Source organism: Eucalyptus grandis, chromosome 8 (genome assembly GCF_016545825.1).
Source record: "Eucalyptus grandis isolate ANBG69807.140 chromosome 8, ASM1654582v1, whole genome shotgun sequence".
Taxonomy (NCBI): domain Eukaryota; kingdom Viridiplantae; phylum Streptophyta; class Magnoliopsida; order Myrtales; family Myrtaceae; genus Eucalyptus; species Eucalyptus grandis.
The window spans coordinates 46,649,238-46,672,071 of NC_052619.1; the positions used below are offsets into that span (position 1 = coordinate 46,649,238).

The following is a 22,834-nucleotide window of genomic DNA, read 5'->3' on the forward strand; positions in this document are numbered from 1 at the left end:
TCTCATTTATTTAATTTTCCGATTAAAAAAAAATTCCCCAAAGATCCATCCCTTCTTTCCTTCGTCCATTTCCCTCCACCCCAAATTTATTTCTTTTTTTCTTCCCCTCCCCCCCAACACACACTCAAAAAAGTCACACCATCGTCCCCCTTTTTTTATTATTACTTTTTAGTTCCCCTGTTTATTGTCAAAAACCCTAGCCACCCTCCTTTTCTTCCTCCTCGCTGCTCGCCGCACAACCCCCTTCCTCTCTCTTCCTCTCGATCCTTCTCCTCCTCCTCCTCGCCACACGACCACCTTCCTCTCCGCACGACCCCCTTCCTCTCCTCTTCCTCTTGATCCTTCTCCTCCTCCTCCTCATCGCCGATCCATCGCAACAGTGGCGGCCCTTGCCTCAGTTTCTGCTCTCTCTAGCCATCTCTCACTGTCGTAGTGGTCCATTGCGTGGCTTCATCTTGTCGGTGGGAATTTGTGTTCTCTCTCTTCTTTCTCTTTGTTCAGCTCTTTCTCTGGCCGTCTCTCACCGTCGCTCACGGCCTCTGCTCCCTTGCCCTCACTCGCCTCCACCCTCCATCGTCTTCCGAACACGCATGTCGAGAAAAGTTGACCGCATGTCCAAGTGTGTCGACATGTTTGACACGCTTTGACACGTGTCGGACACAACACAGAAGCACGAGCAACGTGTCCGTGCTTCATAGTTGGTACCCACTCACTTTGTTCATATTGAAAACCTTAGCTTAGTTCTTAGCTAAAGCCTCACAAACCAACCTTTTCTTTAGAGAGAGAGAAAGGGATAGATCCAGTAGTAATAAGCTCCCTAGCTAGGGCAAACTCAGAGGCCAGAATGACTACTGATGATGTTGCATGGGCATTAGGGGATGAGTACCAAATATTCTTGAGTTTTAGAGGACCTGACACTCGTCATGGATTCACAGACTTCCTCTATCATGGCTTGGTAGATGCTGGAGTTCGTGTATTCAGGGACGAAGATGAACTCTGTGTTGGTGAAGTCATTGGTGAGAACCTTTTACGTGCTATCAATGGTTCTAGAATTTATATACCCATCTTTTCTAGAACTTATGCTTTCAGTAAATGGTGTCTCCGTGAGCTTGTCCACATAGTAGACAATTTGTCCAAGTTTGATGTTGAAAAAAGTATCCTTCCCATATTTTTTGATGTGGAACCTGAGGATATTAAACTTAAGACTCCATTATATGATGATGCTTTCTTGGAACACGAGAAGAGGTTTCCTCACGAAGTCCAAGCGTGGAAAAAAGCTCTTGCACAAGTAGATGAAATCAAGGGATGGAATGTAAAAAATGATCAAAGGTAATACTCTTTTAAGATCTCTACCTATTTTTCCTTTTCTCTTTATAGGGGATACAACGTTGTCCTGTCAAATGATTCATTTTATTCCTTTTTTAACAGAGCTATTGAAAATTACCTGCAATTGCTGCTCTCATTGACCTTTACATCCTCTGCTTCCCCTGCATGTCGATAGCTTCAATTTGATATGCATCCTCACTTCTCTAAATTAGTAGTTTGCATCTACAGAAAAATTTCAACCCAAAACATGCAATTTGCATCCTCAAGAAACACCAGTTACACGAGTAAACTAAGATTCGGTGAAGAAAAATCACGTCTAAATATTTAATCGAGAACATCCTGAGAACATGTAAAGACTGACTGGGCCATCATCTTGGGGACGCTTAACTCTGCAAAAATCGTGGATAGGTTCAAATCGAGGCCAAACAACCTCGATCTGGACCGTGCCGAAATGACTGTTGCCGAACTCTGAGCATGGAGGCCTCCTAGTGCTGTGGAGATATATATACATATATAGACTCTCGGCGTAGGGGATGCCAAAACTTAGTGCTGTACGGGCGGCTGAGGACCGGCGGCGTCTACATGTCGATGGTGGCAAGTCAAGCAGAAAGGTGAGGGTAATTTTGATAAGAAAATGGAAATTAAATTAATAAGTTCGGGTAACAAATGCAATTTGAAAAAAATAAGGTGAAAATTGGGGATTCAATTTGTAAATTATAAATTGTGGAGATGCAAGTGGATATGCATGGAAAATGGGAGAAGTGTTAAAAAAAAGTCCTAAACATTTTGTATTTGTGTCAATTTAGTTCCCAATCTTTTTCTAGTGCTAATTTAGTTCCCAATCTTTTTTAGTGCCAATTTAGTCCTAAACATTTTTACTTGGTGCCGATTTAGTCATTTCCAACCAATTTTAGTCTAATTTTGCTTACTGGGTGCCGGCCGGTTAATGTGGCTCAATCGGTGTTGACGTGAATAATTTTTAATAATATTGTAATATTTTTGAAGTTTTTACTTTCTTTTTCTTTTTCTTTTTTTTTCTTCTCCTCCCCCTTCCTCAAGCCGATCGCTCGACTTGACGACCGGCCACTAGCGAGCCTCGCTGACCACCTCACTAGTGGCCGCGAGGGTGGCCTTGAGCCAGACTGGCAAGGGTCGAGCCTCACCGACCATGGGTGAGGTTGGCTTGGGTGGCAAGGGCAAACTTGGCCGCCTAATGCCAGGCTAGCTCGAGGCCGCCCTTGTGGGCATTGGCAAGGTGGCCAATGAGGCTTGCCAATGGCCGGTCACTAACCGATAACTGGTCCGAAGAAGGAGGAGAAGGGAAAAAAAAAGAAAAAAGAAAAAAATTCAAAAAAATTAAATATTATTAAAAGTTGTCCACGTCAATATCGATCATATCACATTAACTGGCCGACACCCAGCCAGTAAAATTCAGCCAAAGTTGATCGCAAATGACTGAATTCGCATAAAGTAAAAATGTTTAGGACTAAATTGTCACTAAAAAAGGTTTATGACTAAATTGATACAAATGTAAAAGGTTTAAAACTTTTTTAAGACTTCTCCCCGTGGAAATGGTTTTTGCAAATTGTCCTTATTATTTTAATTTTCTCCTTTCTTCAGCGTTATCTTAGGCAAACTAGAAAGTCTTGATATGGTAATCACCTGTATTATCTAATCCAATGCGATAAAGGTGAAAATGAATTCTAGGAGATATGGCTCAAACATAAGGTAGTTACGTGGCCCCGCAAGGCATTTGTATCTTGTTTTAAGGGTAATCATTTGGCATTTGTATCAACAACTTTGTATTTTATCATCATTCGTCAATAACGATACATAATTTGGCTGTCAATTGATAAATTTGGATAAACATATGGTGAATTAACCCCTATTATGCATTACATAGCATGTGGGCGCCCATTAGCTTCTCCAATGCAAATGAGCTGTTTTTGCACGATTTGCTGGATTTGAAAATCTCTCATGCTTTTGGGTTATGTAGTCAATGTGCCCAACATGCCGCTCCAGAATTTTTTTGTTGTTGTGCGCTTGATCCACGTACATATCTCCATTCCTCATCCACCAAACTAATCCCATGGGAATCGAATCTCTCGATTTTCAATTTCGATGTGAGACAGCTCTTTAAATGCCATTATACTTGACATACTCAGATCCTTAGAAGAAATTTTGTATAAATCTCCTATTATGAGCGCTCAATTTTTCTTCTAGGTTTAGCTATAAATGTCGAAATTTTATGTATGCTCGATATAGTTGCCATTTTGTACTTTGGCCATCAAATAAGCCAATACTATAGTCTTCAAAAATTTCTTTAATCATATATGGAAAAACATATGGAGTGAATTCTACCAAATTAGCCTATATTGATTATTCAATGTATTTAAACGTTCGTGATGCATGGATATGAATTTAATCTAGTCATCTAAAGAAAGCACTTATGTACATCGCAGCCAAGCGAAGATTGTCAGATCGGTTGTTGAAAAAGTATTGGAGATGCTGGAGATAAAATACAAATCAGTGACTAAACTTTTAGTTGGAGTTGATGATCGGGTAAAAGAATTGACAAATTTATTATATGTCAACCACGATGATGTGCGGCTTGTTGGAATTTATGGAATGGGTGGCATTGGTAAAACAACTCTTGCCAAACTCGTCTTCAATCAACTATCTTCCCACTTTGGAAAGTGCTGTAGTTTCCTTGAGAATGTTCGAGAAAACTCGTTGACTGAAAAAGGCTTCGTCCATTTGCAGAAGAAATTATTATATGACATTGTTGGTTGTGGATTTGTGGGAAAATTTAAGGATATTGAAAAAGGGATGAGGAGCATAGGAAGAACACTCCCAACTAAGAAGGTCTTTTTGGTTTTGGATGATGTTGATAATAAAGAGCACATTAGGAAACTCATAGGAAATTTTTCATTACATTCAGGATCCAAGATAATCATTACAACAAGAAACACAACTATTCTACAAGTTGAGGGGTTCAAAGGTGAAATTCTAGAGTATGAGATGCAAAAGATGGATTATGGTCATGCATTTCAGCTTTTTTGCCAGCATGCCTTTGGTGCGGACTTTGCTTGCGATGATTTTCATAGGCTTTCAAGTGATATTGTCTCACATATGGGAGGGCTTCCTTTGGCCATTGAAGTGGTAGGTTCACTACTTAAAGGAAAAGACAAAGCATTTTGGAAAGAGACATCAGTCAGGTTAAAGGAAGTACCAGAGAAAGAGATTCTAGAGAAGTTGAGGATTAGCTATGACAACCTAGACAAATATCAGCAACAAATTTTTCTTGATATAGCATGCTTCTTTTCCCATGAGAAGATGACCGATGCAATTTACATGTGGGCCGATTGTCAATTATATCCTAAAAGAGGAATTGATGTCCTTACTAGTCAATGCTTGATAAAGATAGGGCACAACAATATGATTTGTATCCATGATCAACTAATAGACATGGGAAGGCAAATTGTGCGTGAAGAAAGTTCAAGTGACCTTGAAAAGCAAAGTAGGTTGTGGATTGCAAAAGAAGCCCTTGAAATCATAAAAACTGAAGAGGTAAGTAAGAAATCTCCCATTGCTAGTATAATTTCCTTTTTGTTAAGGATTTTATCTTTTGTTTTTGTTTTTTTTTTTTACTACCTATTCAAGTTGTAAACGTAATGGTTAGAAGCAGACAAACTTCTTCACATCATTGCAAAATTGATCTTGCAGAGGAAGGACAAGATTCAAGCGCTTAGTATAAATAGATTGAATTACCCCATAGTGATCACAAATGATGAGTTTGAAAGGTTACGTAACCTAAGATTCCTCAAGTTAGGCACTGGAACTTTTGCTGGAGACTTTGTAAAATGTCATTCAAAGTTGAGATGGATTTCTTGGCATTCTCCTCATCCGAATTTTAGGGCTAACAATTTGTATTTGGATCATCTTGTCGTTTTTAAACTTGACTTGAATGGCTTCAAGGATGATTCGAAAGCATGGGACTTGATCAAGGTACATCACATGTTTTAATTCTAGTCTAATATTCTCAATTTATACTATGCAATGGTTCTTACACTTGACATGTCATCCATTTTATTAGGGGGCTCGGAATTTGAAAGTTCTATCTCTAACTAGGTGTTATGCCATAACGACAATCCCAGACTTCTCTAAATGCTTGGGTTTAGAGAGGTTGACAGTTGCACACTGCTACAACCTAAAGAGAATTAAAAGTTTCATCGGAGATCTACAATCGCTAATTAAGTTAAAGGTTGAATGGTGCACGGGTCTTGTAGATTTGCCTAAAGAAGTGGGGGCACTGGTGAAGCTTAAGCACTTCTCATTATATAATTGTTCGAGGTTGAGAGAACTTCCAGACTCACTTGGCAATTTAACCTCATTGACAAAGTTAAACTTATCAAGTAAGGGCTTTACCAAACTTCCAAACTCAATTGGAAAGTTAAAATCCAAATATATGTCATCTGAAACTTGAGATTTTTTCTTTTGACAGGCACAAGGATAAGGAAACTTCCCGACATTATTGGAAATTTAAAATCATTGCGTGTCTTGTATTTCGTAATAGGAGCATTTATTCATCAGAAGCATCATGTTTGGCAATTACCTAGTTGCATTGGCATGTTGGTAAATCTTCAAGAATTGAATCTTTATGGGCATTACGAGCTGGAAGGTGAAATCCCTGTTGAAATTGGGGAATTGTCATGTTTAAGATTACTAAATTTAGGTCGCACTCGTATCTCCAGAATTCCGGAGACAATCAACAAGCTTCATCACCTCGACACACTATATTTAGAGGATTGTCATCATATTCAAATGTTGCCAGAGCTTCCCACAAGTTTGACTGATCTAGTTCTTATATGTGGATCATTGTTATCAGTTCCAAATCTGTCAAATCTGTCAAGTTTGACCCGTTTATTTCTTATTTCTGGACCATTGTTATCAGTTCCAAATCTATCAAATCTTACTAACTTGGTTGATTTATATCTAAGCGATGGCTATGGCATGACAAGCAAATCAAACCTAATCACCAGATGCAACTTAAGGTGGATTGGGAGGTTATCTAAATTGAAAGATTTACAGTTGGATCTGCTAAACATCTCTGCACCTCTAGAGTTGGCTTCTCTTCATCATTTAGAAAGACTTACTATGTCTCACCTAAATCTGCAAACCCTGCTGCAGCTTCCGTCCTCCTGCTTGAGTTTCAGAAATTTGAATTCTTTAGATTTGTCTTATTGTGAAGTGGAAGACATTCCACTCGATGGACTTCCACAACTACATATATTACTTCTTATGGATTGTAAACTGCTACAAAGATTGTCCATTCCTTTGGAATTAAGGAAGCTAAATAATATGTATGTGTCAGATTGTCCAGACCTAGTCGAGATAAAATATTTGGGTCTTTCGGAATCATTGAAATCCATCTCGGTTTATGGCTGCAAATCTCTGAGAAGAATAAGTGGGTTATCATACTTGACAAAGCTAGAGCATTTGGAAATCACACGGTGCATGTCATTGATAAAATTGATTGATGCATCCTGCACAAACACACCTGATGATTGCATTGTCAAAATAGAGGAGTGTGGAGATTCAGTGCCGAGCATCCCATATGAAATGTATATGAAGCGTTACAGAGAAGAATTTCTTCTGGATACATCAAACATTGAATCCAAGCCAGATAAGGTACGATGTCTTCTTCATCGATATATGGTAGCCATGTGTGTATCCACATGTTTAAAAATTGATTTGTTCTAATTTCATTTTGATGCAATTCAGTGAAACTACACAACTCTATCAGAAACTTACAAGGATGAAATGGTATTTGTTAATCAAACAAAGAAAATTTATCAGAAATGATCTTTAGATAATTTCAAATACTTTAGTGTTCCTTCATCATGTCTCTTTTTAATTTGAAATTTTATCTTGTATAAATTAGATAAATACGCAAATAAAAGTATTGTAAATTGCCATTTCTTTTTTTTTCTTGTTATATAATCGAGCGCTGGATATAGAGTGATATGACATTTGCTTATTTTGAAGTCATGATGTCCTTGGAACTTTGGAACTGCTGTGCCATACCATCCACCTTCGCTGCACCCAAAAAAAAATATTTAAGTTCTTATTTTTTAAAACATTAGGTTATGTCGCATCCATTAGTTTTTCAGTCTGCATAGCCTTCAAGTATTTCCTATAACGGATTGATTCATTTTTCTTAACCGAATTTTCTTAGCTAATTCTATTAACCAGGCATCGTATCCACGCATGTTAGAGGAAGCTTTGCTTCCTTTTCTTGGCCAATGTCCTCCTTTCTTTAGCCACCCAATAAAGTTGCCATTTTCTTTTTGCATGCGATTTCTTAGGTGTCTGATATTTTCGGTTCCTAAAGTAATATTTCCTTCCTCTTTTGAGGTTCCCATTTTTTTTTTTTTTTTTTTTTTGCTGTAGGTACTTTGGTTGCATATTCTTTTCTATTTTAGTCACTTTATCTCTACACGCCTTTTTGATGTTTGGACAGATTTGGTTCTTTAATAATGCCACTAAACTAATTTTATATTCTGCCTAAAAGAAAAACTCATCTAATCATTATTTAGGCATTACTTCACAAAAATCGATTTCAAAGATGAGATATAAGATAATAGATTACAAATTGTACATTTGAAAAAAATTATACGATGTCCTTTTCTACTAAACTCTTGTTTGCATTATGCATAATGAATGCATGAATTTAACTTTTTATTCATATTATAGTAGTAATCATGGATTATTTTATTCGATTATTACTTTTTATTCAAATTGTAGAACGTTTGTTTTGCCTCTTTCTTTAATAATTCTGTTAGAATGTCCATACAATTTAATCAAGGATAATCTATAAACTTGCAAATTAAGCACTAACTGTGTTACATATTTGCTGTTCCGATGCAAGTGGGCTTGACTAGTTTCCATTTTTGGCTACCTATGGGCTTAGACTAGTTGACTATGTCTTTTTAGTAGTAAAATAGACTGTGACCACGGGGAATTCACGTCTTTCCATAGTACTGGACCATTTCAAAGTGAATTACAGCACATATTACTTGAACAAATAGTCATATATTATGTGACAATGTAACTCTTACACGAGTGAACATATTATTTCACTAAAAAGTGCTACTTAAGATTGAAAGAGACACTAAATAATTCTTAAGCATTTTACTTTAGATTAAGAAAGAATACAACATCATATAGATTTTCATAAACTGATTTAAAACTGTCTCCCATGGTTATGGATTTTTCACTTGAAAAGTGGAAAATAAAACCTTTTTTTGAGTTCCATATTGCAAAACTATTGCACTTACGTTAGTATTGTAATTGAAATACATAATAGTCGTACATGAACTACAATAAGGTTAATAGATTAATGTAATTAAAGTGAAAAGAAGATAAAGAATTAACGTTGGCTGAAAAAAGAACATAAAAAGTAAAAAGAGAAACGAAACTACATATGGAATTCGAATAGCAAGACTCTTACCTTCTTTTATTTTTTATGTTTTTAGTTTTTCTTTACTTGGTATGGAATGTAATAATTAGTGCGAGTAACTATTATTTTAATTAAATCAAATTAGTAAATCAATCTAATAATTAAACCATAAAGGTTGCAGTGGAACAAAGCAAGTTGAGCTATGAGCACTTTTATTCCTAACTAATGAATGATGTTTGTGCGGTATTGAATTTCGGGAAAATATGCAAAAAGGCTTGATGTACATTCAATACATATGTTGTTTGACTCTTGCGTTGAATCTGTTACATAACAGATGGAAAATCCCTTCACAATCAGATTCCGTTTTGGATCAAGGTCAAGTGATGGATCGGCTTGGTTGGCGACGACGGAAAGGAAAAATTTCACCCCTGATTCAGTGACATATGAGGGATTAATTGCTTGCATGAAAATTTTCCACTGTCGTGTGAAGAGAATGTGGTACGAGACTTGTTGGGAAGGCCAAGAGGACATTTTTTGTGAAGAGAGCAACAAGGGCATAGAGATCAAGAGTGATGAGCAAGTGAAGGAGATGGCGCAACTAGCATCTAAAAGAGGCTTCATTATATTGGACGTCCTGGGGGCAGTAGACAGGACGGAAGGATACGACGACGATACGATAAGTACGTTAAGAGAGGTATGGAGAATGGAGACTGATGTGTATTCCAATGAAGATGGAGCTGAGTGGGACGTTTCAGGTCCTGAGGAAGACTTAGACTCTTCAAGTGAGGGTGAAAGCCAAACGGATAGCACCTCCTCTATTGATGATTTCGAGTCCGAGCTGGGCAATGCAGAATATTTCGAGGCCACGGGAAATAGGAGGCAAATGACGGACGGAAAGGTTGGGCACCATGGTACTGTTGATGAAGGGAAAACGGCGAGAATGGAAAATAGGAAGGAGAAGCGGGATGAGACTGTGGAACCTGCCGTCCAAAATGTTGTCCAGTCCACTTCCCAACAGTGCGAAGGAGACGAACATCATGAGATGCCCTGCAAAGCTACAACTGAAGTTGAGGATCAGATGGAAACTGCTTCTGTAAGTACTGAAGATTTTTGCATTATCTTAATTGTGCGGTGGTTAAAAACTTACGTGGAATTTCGACGTGGTCCAGGTGAAGACGGATAGAACAGTGGAGACTGACCGAGTACCTGCAAAAAAGAGAAAGAGGGAGTGGGACTAGATGTGTTTTAAACCCAGGAAGGAATCCTGCCATAAGAGGTAGAGCAAGGGGTACAGCTTCAAGTTCAAGAAACAGCAAAGCTACGAAGGCGGGTAGGGATGCAGCTTCCAGTTCGGGAAAGAGTACGGCATCAGATTCAGGAAGGGGCAGAGCTTCGAGTTCATGAAGCAGCACAGTTTCAAGTACAGGAAGGGGAAGGGGCAGAGGTTCAACTTCAGGAGAGGGCACAACTTCGAGTTCAGGAAGGGTAAGAGGTTCAAGTTCAAGAAAGGGCACAACTGAAATGGGGTTGAATTTAAGATTAGGGACGGACAACGGTTCAAGCCCGGCCGTGGCTGAGCCTTAGACATCGAGGTCGTCATAAGAACGAGGTAATTTATCATATTTAGTAGATGTGCAAATCATTCGGCACCCGAGTAAACTTTGTTCTGTCTCATTTCTGTTACAGTAGCTTCCGGTTCTTCTTTTCTGGCCTCTCCCATTGGTTTATTTCCATTCTGTCAAGTTGTTTGCCTAATGACTGCAAGAATAATTACTATAATTACCTTGTTCTGTTGCTGCATATACTTCTTCTAAACTAGCAGGTTTACTCCATTCTTCTTTATTGCCAGTCGCCCTTTATGATGATACTTCAGTGTTCTCTCCTAAATTCATCCAACCAAAGGAAAATTGATTTTATTTGGGGTTTTCCATATGCCAATTTTTCATATTTTATTTATACTTCCTTGTTTTACTCTACCTAGAAACCAATTGAATACTTTCTAACTTACTTTCTTTTTTGTTTATTTTGACATCCCTTTTGGAAATAATTGAAAAGTTCCATCAATTCCAATTACTGAAATTGTTATTCCAACAATTTTAATTGCATAATCTATCATATATTCAATGATACTCTTTTCTTATATACATGATGCACATAAGTCTGTAGTACATTCTAATTTTCTTAACTTTTCTCAACATCTATTATTATCATTTTCTCATAATTTTTTAACTTATTTTGCGTATCTTTCCTAGAACTAGTACGCATCCATGTAAAAAAAAATCTGACATTAAACAAATTTGCTAATATTAGTCTTGTCGTATATTGTCTATTATCTGTCAAGACTTTTATGACCTTGTTTTTTGTCCTTACCCAACTGTTAAACTTCCTAAGCCCGTGCCATGATCTCCCAGAGGCTGCCCACCAGAAGCTTCAAAGCCTCCAAGTTATTGTTCTCGACGGCCATGAAACCACCGTCTCAACGACCCCATCGCAAGCTGCTCTCAGCCTCTCTCGAACCAATTCCTCAAAACGTCAGACCGACCCTTTCACGGCCACGAGATGAAGAGGATTTCTACTTTACTGGTGAAAACTGCAACATACACCTACCTCAACACTCAACAGCTTCTTCGCAGTTTGTAAGTACCCTTTAACTGCTATTTAGCAAGTTCAGGGTTTCGATCAAGAACCGTGTCTGAGCATTGATGCTCTCTGTTGAGAGAGTCTCACCATGATAAGATTAAGACTCCCACCGTGAATCGATCAAGAATCAGCAGATCATCTCGTAGCAAGGCCAGGAAGAAAGCTTTATCTCCTTTAACCTTTGATTTGTAAAGTCTCCTCTCCATTTTCGAACTCAAGACAGAGCTGAGCTTCATTACAAGACTAAATCATTGGTTACCGAGCTGCCGTTTGTTGGTCTGTAATTCTTGGGACTGCATGATTTAAGTGATTTTCTTATAAATTCTGCACTAGAATGTGAAATAATTCGCATTGTACATTCAGAATGGAGGCAGACTTTGCTATCTGATGAAGTCAACCAAGACTTTGCTATCTGAGGAAGTCAACCAAGACTTTGCATCAAAACTCATCTCCAGAATCTATGCACATTCATTGTTTAAATGATTCATGAGAAACATATCACTGTATGACCGAACCAAGCCTGTCATTTTTCTTCAGAAGTCTGCAGCCTAAACCTCGTCCTGCCCCCCTTCCTTGCTGGTTGCCGATGGGCTCATGGGCCTCTAGGCAAGGCCAGCCTCGCCGGCCCTAGGCGAAGGCTGTGAGTTTGTCGAATGCCTATTAAAGAAAGATGAGGCCAATATGAGTTAGCCAGTGTTGCGGACGATCCTGAAAGTTGCAATTCTGCTGCGGGACGACGTTGGAGTTCACAAATTACCCCCTAGTCATGACACTCTTGAATTTCATTTCTTGATCATGCCCAATCAAAATTAATTTCTTACTTCCGCATATGAATGTCAAATTCAAAATCATTATTTAATGTCAATGTACAGTTTGTTGAGGTGATTTTTCACATATAAAAATATTATAGAGGATTACACTTCATAAGGAAACATTACAACAATGGAAATAACAAAAGAAAACCGGCCGGTTCTTGAGAACCGGTCTGATCTCGAACCTCCTCAAGATCGACGCCACGACGTACTTCATCTGGATGAAGGCCATCTCCTTCCCGAGGCACACCCTCGGACCTGCCTGAAACACCGGGTATTTGTATGGACTCACCGCTCTAAACTTCCCCTCGGCGCCACCTTCCATTCCCGGTGCCACCAGCCACCGGTCCGGTTTGAACTCGAGCCTGTCCTTCCCCCACAGCTCCTCCATCCTCCCCATCCCGTAGGGAAAGTACGTCACTCTATCGCCCTTCCTCACTGGGGTCCCGTCCGACAACTCATCGTCCACCGCAGCGTGTTTGGAGTCCCACGCGACTGGCGGGTACAGCTGCATTGATTCACAAAGGCATGCCTTCAGCAACTTCATCTCCTTCAAGGCTTCGAAGTCCAAGCACTTGTTGTAGCTCCAGTCATGAATCGAGTTAACTTCGTTCATGATCTCTTCCTCGGCATTCGAGTTCTGAGCAAGCAGCCATAAGAGCCACGTCATCGCTGCCGATGTGGTGTCCCTTCCAGCCATCACGAAGCTTATCACCATGTCCCGCACCATCTCTTCACTGTGCCCGGCCGCAAGGAACCACGACAAGAGGTCGCCGTCGTATTTTATCTGCCGATCATCATTCTCTTGGAGCAGCTTCTTCTTCCTGTTCCGGATTATATCAAGTATATCATCATGCACGAGCTTGACAGCTTCGGCAAGCTTCTTTTAGGACCCGATGTTCAACGCTCTCTAATGTAGCAAAACTCAAGGTCACCAATCTATTGAGTCTGTTGGGAATGACTGATCCCCGAAAAACCGGATTCGACACTAAATCGAACCCCTAAATCAATGCAGAAGCGAAGCCCGGGAAAACCACGTATCACCGATCTTAAAGCACACCACGGATTCGAGCGTACCTTGTTAGCCACAGATTAGACACCAACGCTGAAGAAGAGGAAGAAATTCTGATCCGATGATGTCAATTCGCCTTAAAGGGAAGATGGTGTCGCCGTTTGTGCTTCACTATTTTCTTCTTTTTGGGAGAGAGAGAGAGCGGGAGAAGGGAAGACGTACGTACGTTCGTTCCTTCCAGTGTCATCTCTCTCTCTCCTCCCTTTTATACCTTCCCCCTCCACGGGCCCTATTCCTGTGGGCCGGGCCTTTTGGGCCCAGCATGGGCGGACGGGCCAACTTAGGCCCATCACTAATTAAAGAATCCATCATCTCCCACTCGCACATGGTGGTCCAAAACCAACATGGGCGGACAGCCCTACTCATCCCCATCAGAGAAAATCCATCATAGACTCTCACTTAACATGGTGGGCCGAACAGAATCCTCTTTTCCTCTTTTCAACATTCATACCGGTGAATAATCCGTGTGACCAGTATACTTTGAGAGCTCGTTGCCATACATCTATTAGGAATATATAGCAGCTCATAATGGGCATTTCACTCCGAGTAAATTTAGTATGCAGTACCCTAGATCGATCGATCACATTCATATCTCTCTTGATCTCTTTTAAACAATGATATTTTAAACAATGATATATATATTGTATTCACAATTATGATTATCCCAAAGATAGTCATAATTGGTTAACCGGTGAATACAAAACTACAATGTGATTCTCCAAAATCGATCTTCCTCTTTCCTTCAAACTCTCAATTTCAGTTCAACTTGCTTTTCTAGAAATGCCCCATTAGATCGAATCAAACTCATGACCATTGGCAACATCCTAAGATAACAAACACTAAATAGAAATCTTGAGAATAAGTAAGAGTCATGAGGGGACTAAAAATTGAGGAACTCTTTTCCTCAAGAGTCTCACACGACATAAAAAGTTGAGATCAAACTTTTGCCACTCTTATTGGTCGTCTCATGCATACGTAGTATGAAATACGTATTACGGTATCAACTCCTTTCCCATGGAGCATATGTCTACACCTTTCAATACCGTACAGATGATAGTTCAGACATACCCAATGTCTAACTTGAGTTCACATATCTACTCATTCACTAAATTCATCAGAACTCACATCTAGCATCATAGACAGATAAAATAAAATATGTGGGGTATTTTACTCTCGGACATAGTAAGTATTATGTCATCATCTTAACACCTAGTTAAGGCGACATACGTGTTTTAAGTTTGAGCTCTCGATTATCACCTAGATAATAAGCTTAAAAACAGTCTCATCTCTATTTATCACACAGTAAATAGAGGCGATTACCCGTGTGAGTGGGCTAATCTCATATCTGTCCAACATACTTTCCTAACTTAAAGTAATGCACTGAGCATTAAGATGCATAAAGATCAAACAAAGATTCATAGGCATTAATGATGAAAAACATAAATTCATCATATGTGAACACTTAGGGAAAATTATAATATTCAGTACATTAGCCTCTACGTAGTCCTAGAGATTTCATATGGCCACAAAACACATCTCTAGGTACTGGCTTTGTCATAGGATCTGCTACCATTCTATGCGTAGTATGTACTCTAAGTTCACATCTTTTCGTGCAATCATATCCATGACAAAATTATACTTGGTATCTATATGTTTGGTCTTGCCATGATATTTTGGATCTTTGGTGTACGCTTTTGCTGCTTGGCTATCATAATTAACCAACAATTAATCTGCAGCACTTCCAATAACACCTAAATGATCCAAAAAATCTCTTAAGCCAAACATCTTCTTATACTGCTGCTGATAATGCGACGAACTCAATTCCCATCGTGGACAAGGCTATACACTTTTGTTTCTTACTGCTCTAACATATGGTGCCATTATTCGGTAAGAGAACAAACCTAGAGGTAGATTTCCTTTTATTTAAATCTCCTCCCCAATCAACATCAGAATAACCTTAGAGTCGCAGATCCTTTCCATAATAACTCAGCGTATAATCAGCAGTCCCCTTTAGATACCTTAGTATTCTTTTAACGGCTTTCCAACGTGCTTGACCTGGATTGGATTGGTATCTGCTCACCATTCCAACTACATAACATATGTCAGGTCTTGTACACATCATAGCATACATCAAGCTCCTAACAGCACTAGCATAAGGAACATGTTTCATTTGTTCCTTCTCTTGTGGAGTCCTTGGACACAGTATATGGCTCAATCCTTCACCTTTTGCAATATGAGTGTTTATGGGTTTACAATCCCATATCATTCATCTCAAAGTTGGAAGACAACCAACTTTTGACAGTATGAATAAACTCCATATTACTTCCGGCAATTAGTATATCATCAACATATAATGATATGATCACAAATTGATCCTTGGATATTTTGATATATATACAATGATCCTCATCTATCATTGTAAGGTCATATGATATTATGGCATTATGAAATCGTATATACCATTGTTTTGACGACTGCTTAAGGCCATATATTGACCCCCAAGGTCGACATACCTTTTCTTCTTAGCCTTTTACTATGAAACCAACAGGTTGTTCCATATTTATTTCTTCCTCTAATTCTCTATTGAGGAAAGCAATCTTTACATCCATTTGATGTAACTTAAGATCCATACCAAACACTATTGCCAGAATTATGCAAATCAAGGTAAATCTCACTACATGAGAGAATGTTTCTACATAATCAATTCCTTCCTGTTGATTATATCCCTTCGCCACAAGGCGAGCCTTATGCCTTTCTATCGAGCCATTAGCCTTTCGCTTTATTTTGAGAACCCACTTGTTCCCAATAGCTCAAGCGTCCCTTTTGGAAGATCAACCGGTTCCCAGACTTGGTTTGACTTCATTGATTCCATCTCCTCTTTCATTGCATAAATCCATTTTCCTTACTAGGGCATTTAAGAGCCTCATTAATATTTCTTGGCTCATCCTCATCTTGCGGAGCAATCATAAAAGTTTCCCCTTCAATGTCAAGACGTCGACGGGGAATACTTTGGCAATTTTTTCGCCGTATGGGAGATTGTACACTTAGCACATCATTCCCAATTATGCTCCCACTCGGATTAGATAATGATGACATCGTCTCATCATATGGTTGTAATTGGGAATGAGTTGAATTCAATTCATCACTTCTCATATTACTCCCACTTGGACGAACTCCATTAATATCATTATCTTGATCCAATGTTTCAAATAGGGAGTGATCTTCTCCTATTTCGCCCTTCTTAGGAAAATTCATCCACTAAGAATGTGACATCCCGTGACTCACAGTTATACTCCCACTTTCCTGCTCACCTACGAACACATACCCTTTCGAGTGTTCGAAGTATCTCATTAAAATACTCTTCCTTTATCTGGGACTCAATTTCCCAAACTTGTGAGAGGATTCATGAGTATAGGCAGCATAACCCCATGACTTAAGTAAACTTAAGTCCGGTTTTCTACATGTCCATGACTCATATGGAGTGGAACTAACTGATTTGGAAGGCACCCGGTTAAGTATATAGGCAGCAGTTAACAACGCATCACTCCAAAAAGTAATATGTAAGTTAGCATGCGCCATCATGGGCCTAACCATTTCCAGTAGGGTTCTGTTTCTTCTCTCTACAACACCATTTTGTTGAGGAGTATATGGAATAGACAACTGTATTTTTATTCCTTTTCACCACATAATTTTCTGAACTCATCAGATAAATATTTTCGACCTCGATCGGATCTTAATGTTTTTATTTTCTTGTCTAATTGATTTTCTACTAAGTTCATAAACCTTTTGAAAACAACTTATTGCTTCAGATTTATGAGAAATCAAATAGACATATCCGAATCGAGTATAATCATCTATAAAAGTGATGAAATAAACAGCCCCATGCCTTCCTCTCACATTCATTGAACCACAGACATCCGAATGGATTAAATGCGGAGGAAATTCAGCTCTTTTACATTTTCCAAATGGTTTCCTTGTCGTTTTCCCTTCTAGGCAATGTTTACATATAAGCAAATCGACTTTTTCAATATTGCCCAACAAGCCCTCTTTGGCTAGTCTATTCATATGTTGTTGGCCAATATGACCAAGTCTAGTATGCCACACATTCACATCATTATCACATGAAGTAAAAGACTTGAAACAAGGGAATAACATATTGACATCACCACAGTCAACATTCAGTACAATAAGACCATTTAGAAAGTGACCACAACCATAGTAGTTTGTGTCCAAATACAAAACTACACCGTTATTACGGAAGTTCACACTAAAACCAAGCTTAACCAACATCAAAACAGACACTTAAATTTCGACGAATCTCCAGAGCATTTAGAACATCATGTAGGAACAAGGTGCGCCCACCATACATGTTCAGTTGGCAGGTGCCAATCCCTTTAACTTCAGCTCTGGAGTCGTTTCCCACATAGATTCATTTAGTTCCAGTTGGTATTCGTTGGAATTCCACGAAGGATCCTGTGTCCTTCGCTACATCGTATGTTGCTCCTGAATCTACAGTCCACAAAGGATTGGATTCAGCTAATAATACAGAACTTGACACAAAAGTAAAGTTCTCAAATGTACACGAGGTGTTTACCTTCTTTGGCTCACGACAGTCGCGAGCATAGTGACCTTTCTTGCCACAATTGTAACACCTCACCCTTAACATTTTCTTCACTTGAGGACGTTTTCCTCTATTGTGTTGGTTAACTCTTGATCTCTTGCAATAAGGACTTGATCCTTTGCATTCCCACATATTGAACGAATTAATATGCTTGCGCTTAGAGCTCAAAGCCCTTTTTAAGCTAGAACCAGCATTGCAAATGTCTATTCTCAGCTCACATGCCGTTAAGCGGTCCTCTACCAGCTCAAGGTGGCGCACAGCATCCTCAAGATCTTCCATAACATGGTCAAGAGCTTCTAGTGCTTCTTGCTTTTCCAGCACATATTGAATCTTCATATTCAATATTTCACAATTGTTACCGTTCACATCAGCAATTACGTTCTTAGTTGCTGAATCCATCAATCTGAACACATCAGACATATGTGCATGAATAATTAATGCCTATCATTTATGCATCCACTTTGCCTGCAGACCCATCATATCAATGAATAATTTCAAGTAAGGTTTCGAATCAAAAGGTCACTACGTTTCCAATCATCCTCCAAAAATCCTAACTTAAAACTATCATTAATATGATTGTCATATGCAAAATCAATTCTATGAAGCTACAAAAAACTTCTAAACTACCCACAGCTAATTACTCACAGCAATCAGCAATTAACAGAAAGTAACAGATAATTTACATCCAATAAAATAATAATGCTTTCAACTAATACAACAATTCATTACACTAAGTAATATATCCAAAAAGAAATATCAACATAGAAAGAGATATTCAACACTCAAAAAACATCTCAAACTAATCTAAGAAATAATTAGGGAAAGTCCCTTCTAATCTTATTTTCAAAACATCTGAGAAAACTGAAGGCACACTTGCCAACCATGGAAAAACTTTTGGAGAGCTCTCTTGTCGCCACCAAGGCCCATTCACTCTGCGCCATGTGGCGCTCAATCTAAGGGTTGAAGTTTTGGCCAACTCAATCTTATAGTATTCTCTTACAAAAGCTTCCACTAGCCCCCTGTAATCCGGGACCACGTTGACCTCCCATAGCCGATCTAACACTTGCTTGCCATTCAGGTGGAAGAGTGTTCATCAAAGCCGGCACCTTCTCAAAGTCCGGCATAAGATAACCATTCCGAGATGATTTCTGTATCATCCGATTGACCTTGACCATGTGTGATACTAAATCACCATCAAGCCACCGATAATCAGCTAACTCTTTCATCAGCCTTTTCAGTCTAGCTCTTCCTTCGTCCGTTCTTGGGATTGCGGTATCCGTGCATAACGCATCATAGTTCCCCGCAACAAATGCGAGAACTAAAATGGATCACTTATAATCCATAATAAACAAATGAAAAATACATAATTTTCCATGATTCATGCAACAAATGCAGAATGAAAAATGGATTACCTACAACCCACACAGACATAATTGAAAAAGAAACAAATTCCTTTTCTTTTTTTTTTTTTTTTTTTTTTTTTCGGGTCAACGGTCAAAGTCAACGGTCAACGGTCGTCGGTCGTCGGTCAACGTTCAACGGTCGGTCAACGGTCAAGTCGTCGGACCGGTCGAACCGGACGGACCGGTTGGGCCGGTTCGCTCGAACCGCCCGCACGTGCCACGCGCGTGCACGGGCTGACGTCACGCAGACGTCATCTAACACGTGCCACGCGCGTGCCGAGCGTCCGCGGGTCGGGTCGGGCCGGGTCGCCGGTCGGGTCACCGGCTGGTGACCGCCCGGCCAACCGACGTCACTGATGACGTCATCGATGCACCGGTTCGCCGCCGTCGCGTGTGACGTACGCGCTGGCCGAAGCCAACGCTTCGGGCGCATGGCGCCACGCGCGCGGCTTTGTCCGCGCGTGTGGGCGCGTGCGGCGTCGTCCGGCGACGCACAACATGTCGCCGGACTCGTCTTGACAACCTCTTTCACCCAGTGTTTTCAGAATTCAATTTCGACTTACGAAAACTCAGAAAAATGGCCGAACAGCGCTCGGGTGTCGGGATTTTTGCCCCGATCCGTACGGCCAAAGGTTTTCGCGAAAAAATCAATGAAAAAACGTCAAACAAGTCGGGAAAAACGTGAACTAGGGCTCTGATACCAATGTTGGGAATGACTGATCCCCGAAAAACCAGATTCGACACTAAATCGAACCCCTAAATCAATGCGGAAGCGAAGCCCGGGAAAACCACGTATCACCGATCTTAAAGCACACCACGGATTCGAGCGTACCTTGTTAGCCACAGATTAGACACCAACGCTGAAGAAGAGGAAGAAATTCTGATCCGATGATGTCAATTCGCCTTGAAGGGAAGATGGTGTCGCCGTTTGCGCTTCACTATTTTCTTCTTTTTGGGAGAGAGAGAGAGCGGGAGAAGGGAAGACGTACGTACGTTCGTTCCTTCCAGTGTCATCTCTCTCTCTCCTCCCTTTTATACCTTCCCCCTCCACGGGCCCTATTCCTGTGGGCCGGGCCTTTTGGGCCCAGCATAGGCGGACGGGCCAACTTAGGCCCATCACTAATTAAAGAATCCATCAGAGTCCAAGACCTCACCGACCTCTGGCGACCTTATCCTTATCTGTGACCGGTCGCTAGCCATCGTCATGACCTAGCTAAGAAAAAAGAAAATCGCCCTATCCATATATATTAGACGAAATCTCCCGCGTTCGAATCAAACGCTCGATTTCTTTAGTAAACCCATAAACCGTAACCTAATTATCGTTTAGATAAGGTCCACGAAAACGAAACCAGTCGCGCGATACTTCCTCCCGGAGCACCACGTGTCCGAACCTCGCATGCCCCTGTCTCAAATTCCCCCCGTGCGAGCCCACGCATGAGGCGCACGTGTCGTCCCGCGACCACCTCCTTGCAGCACGACCTGTCGAAATTTCCCCATGCAAGCAACGGGAGTCAAATTTCCCTTCCGCAAGAATCGCCCGACGATCGGCCATTTCCGTCACCACCTCCGTCTCCACTCCCAGAATGATCACATCAATCCACAACCGAAAGAGAATCGTCAGCTCTCGCCTTCGATTTCCATCCGCCATGCTCGACAATCCATTCCCCTCCCTCCCTTCGCATCGTTCCACCGCCGCCTCCCGGGGCCCTCGCCGCCGCGCTCCCGCCTGCACAAATAGCAATCCGACATTTGCTTTCAAGAATTTAAGCATGGTTTTTATTTTTATTTTTGCTTTTAAGGATTTTTCACATGTTTTAAGAAAAAAACCACTCAAAGACTATTTTAAAGCTTTTTATGATTTTTAGATAATATAAAAATTTTAGGGATTTTCTTTTTTTAATTTATAAAAACAATATTATATTATATTATATTATATTATATTATATTATATTATATTATATTAAAGGGTGGGAACCGACCCGGGTCGGAAACAATCCGGATCGCCAATCCCGCGGCCGGACTGGCCCTGATACGCAGGCTCAGTTCGGTCCCTCCCAAAAATGAAGCCCATCCGAAGAGGAATAAAAAAGAAGGCCATCCCAAAGCAAAGGAAGACCCCTAAACCAGCCCAAATCTTTTCTCCCTTCTTAAACCACCACGGCTAAGCTCTCATTGAGCCCAACAGAAGCCAAGTTTTTCTAAATCAAACCGAAGACTCAAATCTTGTTGAGCCCAATAGACCCCTATCAACACACAAGCCCACTCTAGCCATTGCCAATCCCACGTCTTCCCACTCGCGGCTCCACAGAAGCATTTCCTTTGCCCGAACGCGCGCATCGTTCTTTCCCAAGGACCAGGAACAATGGCTGATGCAAACAGCTAAAGGGCCCCCAAGTTTTAATCAGAGCAGTTCGGGCACAACACAGGCCACGTCGAGGTACTGCGAAGCTGTCATATGTGGCCGCACCACAACCACCACTACCCCTTGTCTTCGCCAACCGAGAACTGGCCGCCGCCGAAACATGTCGCTCGCCGAAAGAAACCACGACACAAGGGATGTCAAAGCAAAGGCTAGCAGTGGAAGTTTACCGGAACGCATTTGACAAGCTAGGAACACTAAAAATGGACGGAGGACCGAGAATGAACGCGTTCATTTCAGTCAGACATTTTGTCGAACACGTGGAGGGCATCAGCTAAGAGGAAGCTTCAAACCTATCCGAGACACGTAATTTAAGAACATAAAAATTTTGGAACAGAAGGAAAATCTGAAAAGTAAAAAAGAAATTCACTTTGGACAAATGCATGCACCCTTATCAAAAGGAAATTTTTGTACTGCTTCTTGGATTGCATTCGTTTTGCCTAAAGACTGAATTCATTCTGCAATAAAACCAAAATAGTTTTTCGAAATTCATGAGATGCATTTGTTTCCTTTTAGTTTTGCCTAATTAAACGATTGCACTCTTTGTTCAGTCCTCTCCACTCGCTGATGAGGCTCCTGGAGAAGCTACGAGGGCAACTGACCCTCACCTAAGATCTGAACGAGGACCAAAAAAAAAAAAAAAAAAAGTGTACAATTTAGGAACCCCAAAAAATTGAGGGACATGATTGAACATTTTTTAATAATTTTTTTTAATAATAATTTACGGACTCAATGCCTTCATCCCAAAAGGAAAAAGGAAACATTCCAATTGGCCTTTATGGTCTCCTAAGGATTCTTTAAAAAATTTCAAAACTTGTTCAGAAGTCCTGAGGACACCTTCACCGGGCGAAAGTGGGGAAATAGACAATTAAATGTGATCTTAAAAGGAGCCAGCCAACATTGTTTCTTTTCTGAAACCACACTAGAAAAATCTCTTTGTGTGACTTTATGTATTCTAGTTTACTAGGATAATACCATATAATAGATATCTAATTTCTTATTTTTCCTTTCATCCATCACCTTGATGTCCTCTATGCCCAATGCTAGAATCAATGATTATTTTGGAAAATTGTTCAAAA

General features: G+C 40.2%; 1 protein-coding gene and 1 pseudogene across 2 annotated transcripts; one reads left to right on the forward strand and one right to left on the reverse strand.

Annotated features, from left to right (window-relative positions):
* Positions 1 to 247: 247 nt before the first annotated feature.
* On the forward strand, positions 248 to 11,757 carry LOC104440039 (TMV resistance protein N-like). 2 transcript variants are annotated; one of them, XM_039300603.1, is made up of 8 exons: positions 248 to 1,329; positions 3,789 to 4,896; positions 5,053 to 5,334; positions 5,423 to 5,741; positions 5,831 to 7,017; positions 9,123 to 9,881; positions 9,958 to 10,397; positions 11,180 to 11,757. In XM_039300603.1, the coding sequence occupies exons 1-7, from the start codon at positions 845 to 847 to the stop codon at positions 10,024 to 10,026; spliced, it is 4,209 nt and encodes a 1,402-aa protein (XP_039156537.1). In that variant the 5' UTR covers positions 248 to 844; the 3' UTR covers positions 10,027 to 10,397; positions 11,180 to 11,757. The 2 variants fall into 2 exon arrangements, with proteins under 2 accessions (XP_039156537.1, XP_039156536.1); XM_039300602.1 differs by having other exon boundaries at positions 11,200 to 11,757.
* Positions 10,107 to 20,984, reverse strand: LOC120287285 (annotated as a pseudogene).
* Positions 20,985 to 22,834: the final 1,850 nt, after the last annotated feature.

Coding starts and splice junctions, on each gene's coding strand:
- LOC104440039 (XM_039300603.1), top strand. CDS start 845: ATGACTACTGATGATGTTGCATGGGCATTAGGGGATGAGTACCAAATA. Junction 7,018..9,122: donor TTGAATCCAAGCCAGATAAG/GTACGATGTCTT, acceptor GTTACATAACAG/ATGGAAAATCCCTTCACAAT. Junction 9,882..9,957: donor ATCAGATGGAAACTGCTTCT/GTAAGTACTGAA, acceptor GACGTGGTCCAG/GTGAAGACGGATAGAACAGT.